General features: G+C 36.2%; 1 protein-coding gene across 2 annotated transcripts; it reads left to right on the top strand.

Moving 5' to 3' along the window:
* Positions 1-142: 142 nt before the first annotated feature.
* On the top strand, positions 143-7,892 carry LOC306849154 (eukaryotic translation initiation factor 2D-like). 2 transcript variants are annotated; one of them, XR_013782299.1, is made up of 16 exons: positions 143-362; positions 847-1,037; positions 1,113-1,196; positions 1,267-1,357; positions 2,589-2,696; positions 2,814-3,067; positions 3,150-3,267; positions 4,065-4,110; positions 4,209-4,315; positions 4,452-4,607; positions 4,686-4,775; positions 5,290-5,385; positions 6,206-6,326; positions 6,709-6,770; positions 6,867-7,041; positions 7,131-7,892. XR_013782299.1 is itself a non-coding variant. In XM_079384003.1 (15 exons), the coding sequence occupies exons 1-15, from the start codon at positions 307-309 to the stop codon at positions 7,199-7,201; spliced, it is 1,764 nt and encodes a 587-aa protein (XP_079240129.1). In that variant the 5' UTR covers positions 143-306; the 3' UTR covers positions 7,202-7,892. The 2 variants fall into 2 exon arrangements, 1 of the variants encoding a protein (XP_079240129.1); XM_079384003.1 differs by lacking the exon at positions 6,709-6,770.
* The last annotated feature ends 976 nt before the right edge of the window (positions 7,893-8,868 follow it).

Consider the following 8,868-nt stretch of genomic DNA (forward strand, 5'->3'; position numbering starts at 1 on the left):
TTTTGTTTGTTTGTTTGTTTGTTTGTTTGTTTTTTATGAATTTACAACATCTTTTTTTCGTTCAGTACTAACAAATCAGTTAATTACCGAATGATATTATTGACTTGTCTGGCGGTCACTTCAACAAACGCCGGTATTTTCCAGTCGGACATGTTTCAGCGCTGCACCCGCGTGCCGCTCAGAGCACAGCAGATGATTGAATTACTCTAATAAAATAGCTTTTATAAAATGACAGTTTAGATTGCACTTCTTTAATGTTAGGTGATTTATTGCGGCTTCTTGCAAATAGCTGATAGGAACACTGAGATGTTTGCAAAAGCGTTTCGTGTGAAATCTAACACCGTTATCAAGGGATCTGACAGGTATTCAACCAGTTTGATTTATAAACGCGAGTTAAAATGAAAGAAATATACTTAATATCAACTGTTAATATCTACTGTCGAGAGTAGACAGCTCTGCTTCGTGCACATTGTTATTTCAACAAACTGTAACAGAATAAGGGCAGACTTATTATTGAACAACGTGTGGTGTTTATTATATTACAAGATACGGTGTGCGTTTTACTCATTCAAGATCATCTACTGTATCTTCACATAAAGTGCCTTACAAAAGTATTGGCATGTTTCTGTGTGATTTTATATCGTTTTATAGTATCTTCATGAAATGTAATTTTCCCTTTTAAAATATCTGTTAATACATAGGAATATTGAGGGTTTCTAAGCTCAAGATAAATGTTTAGTTGTTAAAAGATGAGTTCAAAAAAGCAGTTCTTCCATAGTTTTGAGATATCAACTGTGTTTTTTTTATTATTATTTTTTTGATGCCTTGTCATTGTGGTCCTTTCAGGAGAAAGCTGAGAGCAGACATCTCTGCTTCCTTCCCTTCTCTGTCAGCTGAGGATCTAAATGAGCTGATCCCAAATAAAGAAGAGCTGAATATTGTGAAGATTTATGCACATAAAGGAGATGGAGTCACTCTGTACGTCCTCCATAAAAATCCCATATTCTTTCAGCTGGACAAACAGCTGTTTCCAACAGGTAAGTCTGCAGTTAACCCTCAGTTGTGGATAATGAGGATCAATGAAATAATACATTTGTTTGTGTTGTTCTCAGTGTACACACTGTGGCGATATCCCGCCATGTTACCGGCATTCGTCACGTGGCCGCCTGTCCTGCAGAAGTTAACCGGTGGAGCAGGTCAGCACTTGTTTGTTAGTATTCATCTGTGTGTCTCAGAAAACACATCTGAGTGATTTCTCTCCTGCAGATCTCATGTTGCCGGGTGTGGTGGTACCTGCTGATGGTCTTCCGGAGGTAAATCAAGGAGACTGCTGTGCCGTCACACTTGTGATGAACAGGTAACGCTGCTCACCGCATTACAGATAATTCATATTAGACTTGATACCACAGCAGGACAAAGATTTGCACATTTTGTTGTAGCTTCAAAGATTGTGAACTGGATTTGGCAGTTTTTAGTGATGTCTCTTAACACTTTGAATTGTGGAGCACATGTGGACAACACAAGGTTGAGTTCATTTTATGTAATTTCCTCCTCCTCTTGTCATTATTATTTTACCTCTCTTTCTATGATTGTATAAACAAAAGTGACAAAAATACCTAATGTGAAATTCAAACAATGCAACCTTATAAAGCATACTGTGTCATATTTGATATGCATATTTCTAAGGCCTCTTAATGATCACACAATCTACTACATGCCTTCTGTGATCTGATTGATAGTTTATACATTTTTTAGCAAATAAAAGACCTTTTGGAATAATTTAAAAAATGTGTCCTTTCAGATTGTGACTTTGTTTTACTCAAGAATAACCTTTTTTATTATTATTAAAATGCTAGTAATAAGTCAAGATTAACACTTATTTATTTTTTTAAATCATGGGAGCCATAGGCCTGATATATTAGATACAATATCAAACAAAAGCATATGTTTGGTTGTTGTTTTTTTAGTATTTTATCTAAAGGGTAAATAAACCGTTCCATTTCAGAAAGTTAGATTTTTCTGAATATGATTTAATGTGTCAGACTATACAGGGTTAAAAAATTCCTATGGTTCCATTCTTCGTTTATGGATTTTTTATTTCTTCCCCTTTTCATAATTTAAGTAGTATGTTTATTCAAATAGATCATGGCTTTACTTGACTAAAACAAACAAACAATGAGCATGTTTACAGGCACACCAGCTTTTTTTTTTTTACGTGCCCTTGTTATGGGTTATGAAAGGTTCATATCCTGGTTTTGGGAGTCCCCAACAAAAGGTTGAAATGCATGCAAGGTCAAAAAACATTGTCTTATAATATTCATTTATTTTTACCTTACTTGCTCAATGACGCTCAACGATTAATTTAAGTGCGCTTTCAGATTTAAAACTTTTCAGGATGTTTTCATTCACTTAGAGCTGTGTTACACACTGCATGAAAAGTCATTTTCAAAAATCCATAATAGGGGCACTGGCAATATAGCTTTTGTAGTTAAAAGTACTCTGTATAAGTCTTCACTATTATAAATGCTTATAAATAAAGTAACATGTATAAAAAGTATTGGTTAATTTGTGTCTGTGTGGTGATGAAGGGCACCAGTGGCTGTTGGCACATCAGCTGTGTCGAGCGCTGAGATGAGGAACAGTGGAATGAAGGGGAAAGGAGTGAATATTGTACACGCATACATGGACCAGCTTTGGTGAGCTTTGCATTGCAGCACTATTCTGTCTTTACATTCATTTAGACTTCATTCCCACCACATTATACATCACATTACATTCACTTTCTACAGACATCTTCCATAAATTCTCCACAGGGCGTTTGGTGATAAGTCACATCCTCCAGTTATGCCGGTCACAAACTCTCCTGCACAGGTGGAGGGAGAGGAATGCGAGGAGGAAGAGCAGGAGGTGAAGGACAGCTCTGATCCAGCTGCAGTGGAAACATCTTGTCAGAGCATGCAGGAGCTGAGGCTGGATGAACATGAGCTGTTGAAGGAGGAAGAACTGCTTGAGGATAACGAGGGAGAAAACACTGATGGAGAAGACGGAGACTCTAGATCTCCACAGGGTGAAATGTCTTTGACTTCCTGTCACATGTTCATTTTGTAATTGTTTGCTGTATGTTGACTTTTATGTCTGTCTCATTACAGAGCAGATGGATGAGTTACTGCTGCAGTGTTTCCTCCATGCACTTAAGACTAAAGTCAAAAAGTCAGAGCTGCCACTACTGACCAGCACCTTCCAGCGCAACCACATGGTGTCCTGCTGGTAATATCTCCTCGATTATTACCTTTAAACTTCTGTCATCTTACCTTTTTTGTGAACACTATGATAAATTTAAGCAAATTGATACTTTTAAAGTGCCCCTATTATGGATTTTTGAAAATGACTTTTCATGCAGTGTGTAACACAGCTCTAAGTGAATGAAAACATCCTGCAAAGTTTTAAATCTGAAAGTGCACTGTGTATAAAGTTGTTGTCTCTCAAAAGAAAGAGTCTACTCTTAATCATTGAAAAGAAAAAAATTTTTTTTTTACGAATTCCAAGCTGTTTCATGTTAATGTCAACATGAAACATTAGTATATTGCCCGCCCACTTGTTGGTCTTTTTGGGTTGGTCTGAATGAAAATGCAAATTCATTCTTTGCCACTAGGTGCCGCTTTTGAATTGTTAAAATCCCCGGTAACGCTGTTCACAAAGCAGCACTCCACTCACGCTGCTTTATCAGGCATTACAGGCATGATGAAATAACATTGAGACCAATCGGACCAATCACCGCAGATTAGCATCACGCAAAGGAGGGGTTTGGAAAAATGAATCGTTGAGCGAATCGTTTGAGACTCGTTGAGCAAGTAAGGTCAAAATAAATGCATGTTATAAGACAATAAAAGTGTTTTTTGACCTTGCATGCATGTCAGCCTGTTATTGGAGACTCCCAAAACCATATGAACCTATCATAACCCATAATAGGGGTACTTTAAAAAATGCCATCCAAAATATCAAAATAATAAATGACAGTTTATAAATGACATTTATAATGCAACAAAACATTTTCTTCCCCACAGTCCTAAAGGAAAGTACCTAGATATCAAGAAATCCAGTTATAAAAAGGTACTAACTGTTCACAGATTGTGAGATTTTAGTCCATGTCAGTGTAGCCTTTCCGTCTCTGTTTTAGTTGGTCACAATGTTTCTTTCTTCCATTCCAGCTTTCTAAGTTTCTGCAGTGCATGCAGAAAGATCACAGTCTGATTAAGGTGAAGGAGCTGAGTAAAGGTGTGGAGAGCATTGTGGAAGTTGACTGGAGAAACCCTGAGTATGCAGGCACACCATTTCACTATTTACATCTCATTCATAATTTTTTAATAGAATTTAAATGGTCAGAACGCATAATAAAAGAAATATCTTTAGCTTTTTTATTTTTCCTTGAACAACTTGCTCTACTTTTTCAGGTTATGTTCTTTCAGCATACCAGATGACTTTGAGCCGGTGAAAGAGTCTGAGGAGGGGGGTGGAGCTTCTGAGGTCCCATACCAGCCCCCTGAAATCACACCGCTATATGGGGTCACTGCACGCCTGGAGCCTCTCTTTCAGGACGCCCAGAAAAAGTTAATGAGCGGAAACATTTTCTTGTATTTTTAAGTGTAGTATTCAGAGGGGTTTGAGCATGTGACTTTGGGTTTCAGAAAGGGGACACCTCTAAAGGCCAGTGAAGTGAGGAATATCATCACAGAATACGTGAAGAAAAATGAAATCGTCCATGATACCAATAAAAAGTGAGTTTGTACTACATTAGTCCACTTTTTATTCACACTTTCATTCTTTCTATTTTTTATGTTCTTATGTTCACCAATGCTGCATTTGTATCAAAAATCCAGGGAAAGTGTTACGTGTGATTACAATTTAACACAACAGTTTTCTATTTGAAAAAATGTCATTTATTCCTGTGATCAAAGCTGAATTTTCAGCATCATTACTCCAGTCGTCAGTGTCACATGATCCTTCAGAATTCATTCTGATATGCTGATTTGCTGCTCAAGAAACATTTGTCAATGTTAAAAACAGTAATTTATTCTGTAGTTCAAAAGAAGAGCATTTATTTAAAATATGAACTTTTGTAACACAAATTTCTGTCATGTTTGATCAATTTATTGCATCCTTGCTTGAAAAAAAAATCTTACAGACCCCAAACTTTGAACAGTAGTGTATGTTGTGGCTATATGGATCTATGCAACTATTGCATGGTTTCACATGGATTGAATTGATCTCCTCTCTTCTCTTGTTCATCAGTTATGTTAACATTAACCCTACACTTTGTGACTGTTTGCTGGAGAAGTTTGAATACCAGGAAGTAGAGAAGCTGAAATGGGATGACCTTTTTAGCAGGTAACTCTACACCAGCCTGTTCTTATTTTTTTTTTGTTTAACTTTATGAGAATCGCATAATTGTCTTATTTCAAACCAATTTCTTAAACAGGAACGGCATTAACTCTGGAAATAATGTCTGTTTCCTGACTGTATATAATTGGTAGCTGCTTAAATTGTAGTTTATAATCCAGCTGTGTGTGTAATCACTAACATGTGGTTTAGAAATGAAGTAACAAGCTTTTTACATTTTCTGATAAAATACATTTTTAATGTTGATGGCTGCTTTTGTGTATTTTTTTTATTTTTCATTTTTGAACTTGTGCAGACATTGGGCCTCATTCGTCAATATATGAGTAAATCTGAGTAAAAAATATAAAAATGCAGTAACCAGTAATATTAACTTCTCTGTTGTTCAGTTGTTGTACAAGTAGGATGATTGGTTGGTGTGGTATTTGTCCCGCCCCTCCTCCATTGATTGGACGGCTGGGTAAAAAGTGACAGTGACGAGCGCTGCGTTCTACCCAAAGCTAAACAGTTTATCAACTCTCAGCTACAAAAAAAACTAACTTGTAAAATATTATAATGGCAGTGCATCAATTCATTTTGCCAAAAAGAACACAGAACATTTTACGCACCATTTACACGTGGTAGGGAGCAGGTGTAAATTTATTTCGTACCAACTAACGTTTTCAAAATACAAACATTTTCATGAATTCAAAAGTTTACGTCAGAACGGCTTTACGAACGATTGACACCATTTGTTCTGCTCGTGTTTCATGAATGAGGCCCATTTATCTGAACACACGTGAGTATGGACAGTGTCTCTCTGTGTCCTCAGGACTCTCATCAGAATGCAGGCCTGCCATGAAGTGCTGTTTCCAGGTCAGCCTCCTGTGGTTAAGAAAGGACAGATGGAGCCCATAGACATTACTGTTGCCTCCAGAGGCTCCAATAAGAAGGTATGAAGGTGTTCTAAGGCTATGACTATATATAGTGGCCCCAATAAGTATTCGGATGCTTATGCCACAAATCTATGAATAGAATTTATTATAGAGCACTATATTAAAGTCTCTGAACTTCACTTTTTTGTGCCATTTTGACTTTTAATCCACTGGTTTCAAGATTGTCTAAAATATGGATAATTTGGATTATCAATTTATGTTTTTGAAAGAGGTCTCTTATGCTCACTAAGGCTGTATTTATTTAATATAAAGTACAGTAAAAGCAGTAATGTTATTAAATATTATTACAATTTAAAAGAGCGTTTTTCTTTTTAAATATATTTTAAAATTCAATTTATTCCTGTGATGCAAAGCTGAATTTTCAATATCATTACTCCAGTCTTCAGTGTCACATGATCCTTCAGAAGTTATTCTAATATGCTGATCTGCTGATCAAGAAAGGTGAAAACACAAAAATTAATTTTATTATTAGAGACAGACTGCCTTGTTTAATGTGTAAAAAAAAACTTTGTCGCACTCATTGTCCCATTTATTAAGGTTACAATGATTAAGAATCTGGAGGCGTTTGGTTTGGATCCAGCTGTGGTAGCAGACACTCTGCAGCATCAGGTTCAGGCCAGCTGTGTCCTCCAGGATTCCCCAGGAGTCAAAAACCGAGTCCTGGTGCAGATCCAGGGAAACCAGGTTCAACAAGTTGGCAAACTGCTGCTAGGTACCATATAGTCCAATGCCACATGACTGCTTGTATCTCTGCATGCAACCTTTGCTTGTATGTGAGTGCACTTTTCTCCTTTATTACAGATCGGTATCAGATCCCACAGAAATATGTACAAGGTCTTGACAAAGCTCCCAAACCAGGCAAGAAGAAATAGCAGGCAACACATCAACCCAAGAGCCAACTGTTACTGTAATATTTCAAATAATGTCCAGCCTAACCATCATTTGTGCAAAAAAATAAATCTGATTTCATTCTGAGCAACCTCTTAAATTAAACTCATACTTGACATAATGTTTCCTCAACAGAGCACAGTATATCTACATGCCGCAGTAACCGCTCATTCAGAGCTTGAGTCCCTTAAGCACTAGTTTGCCTTCTGATCTAACTGATAGAATGACTCCAGAATGACGGTCATCTTTTATAATGATGTATTGCCAGGTAGAAAAGTATACACTGTCACAAGCAGTGAATTACAGCTAAACTTTAAAGAATGTTTGACCAGTAGTCAACTTGTTTTGGAAGAACACAATGGTTTCAAAAACATGAGGCAGGACTGTGTGTTATGTTCATTAATTCTAATGAAAACCCATTAGAAATTGGAGCCCATTTCAACTTATGGCTGCAAAATTCTCCTTTTTGGATATTAGTAATATAAACCAGTGTTATTTTAAAATCATTGAGATGCTGTTATAGTTTATTTTATTTTATTATTTTCATTTTTATGTTATTGTAATATAGTAATTAACTTAGTAATTAAGCATCTTTTGTATTTTTATTTTTTTTAGTCCAGTTTTACTTTTATCAAAGTATTAAAAATGAGAAATATTGCCCTGGCAATAAGATGTAAAAATGTAATTTCAGTTAATGTTTATTTCAGGATGTTTACCTATAATCGCCCTGCTACAAACTGCACAGCTCTATTGTGGTATGACCCATTTCAGGTAAACATATGGAAGCTTTTTTCTCACAAATGTGAATTTATATCTTACAATTCAGACGTTTCTTCCCAGCATTTCAAGTTTATATCTCATCTCACAATTTTGACCTTATATCTCAATTCTGAGAAGTCAGAATTGCAAATGATAAATTAAGAATTGCGAGGAAGAAGTCAGAATTGTGAGATGTCTCCATGACCTATTTTTTAAAGATTTGTATTCCACAATTATTTATTCCACCATTATTTTTATTTTATTAGAGAAAAAAAACAGCCTTCAGTTAGCACTAAGTTGAATTGTTGGATTTTACTTTGAGCTGTTGGCCTACAGAAGCTCAGCCTCTTATTTTCCTCTGTTGTGGCGTTGGTTGGTAGTCTATTAAATTGTTTAAATAATTTATTACATGTTAAAGAAAAAGTAAAGGTTATGCATCATGACTTGCTTATCTAATTTAAAATAACTAATCCCAATATTAAAATACAGTTAGTATGGTAAATAATGTAATATTTCTCAGAAGAGATTATGTATGGAAGAGTAAATGGAAACAGATGCAGTGGTTTGACAGATGTGGATTAATGAAGCTCTTATGAATGAGTCACATGACACATTGACAGAATGTTTACCCTGAAACATAAGTGCAGAATAATGGCCACAGTCAAGGTCAGCAGTGAGTAATGTGTACCCCTAGTGTTCAAATGAAACCTACACCACGGGATTGTATATGTGTAGGTTGGTGTGATGAAGGATCTGAATGGGCCAGCGGACCTTGGATTGAAATAACCTCCAAGAAAATGGGCACAAGGGTGACCAGAAGTGATTGTATTAGTGGCCAATGGATGTAGTGCTACTTTGTGGACAGAGGGAGAACTGGCATAAAGTGGGCCTG

This window comes from Barbus barbus (genome assembly GCF_936440315.1).
Source record: "Barbus barbus genome assembly, chromosome: 29".
Taxonomy (NCBI): Eukaryota; Metazoa; Chordata; class Actinopteri; order Cypriniformes; family Cyprinidae; genus Barbus; species Barbus barbus.

Coding starts and splice junctions, on each gene's coding strand:
- LOC306849154 (XM_079384003.1), top strand. CDS start 307: ATGTTTGCAAAAGCGTTTCGTGTGAAATCTAACACCGTTATCAAGGGA. Junction 3,268..4,064: donor AACCACATGGTGTCCTGCTG/GTAATATCTCCT, acceptor TCTTCCCCACAG/TCCTAAAGGAAAGTACCTAG. Junction 4,111..4,208: donor AGAAATCCAGTTATAAAAAG/GTACTAACTGTT, acceptor CTTCCATTCCAG/CTTTCTAAGTTTCTGCAGTG.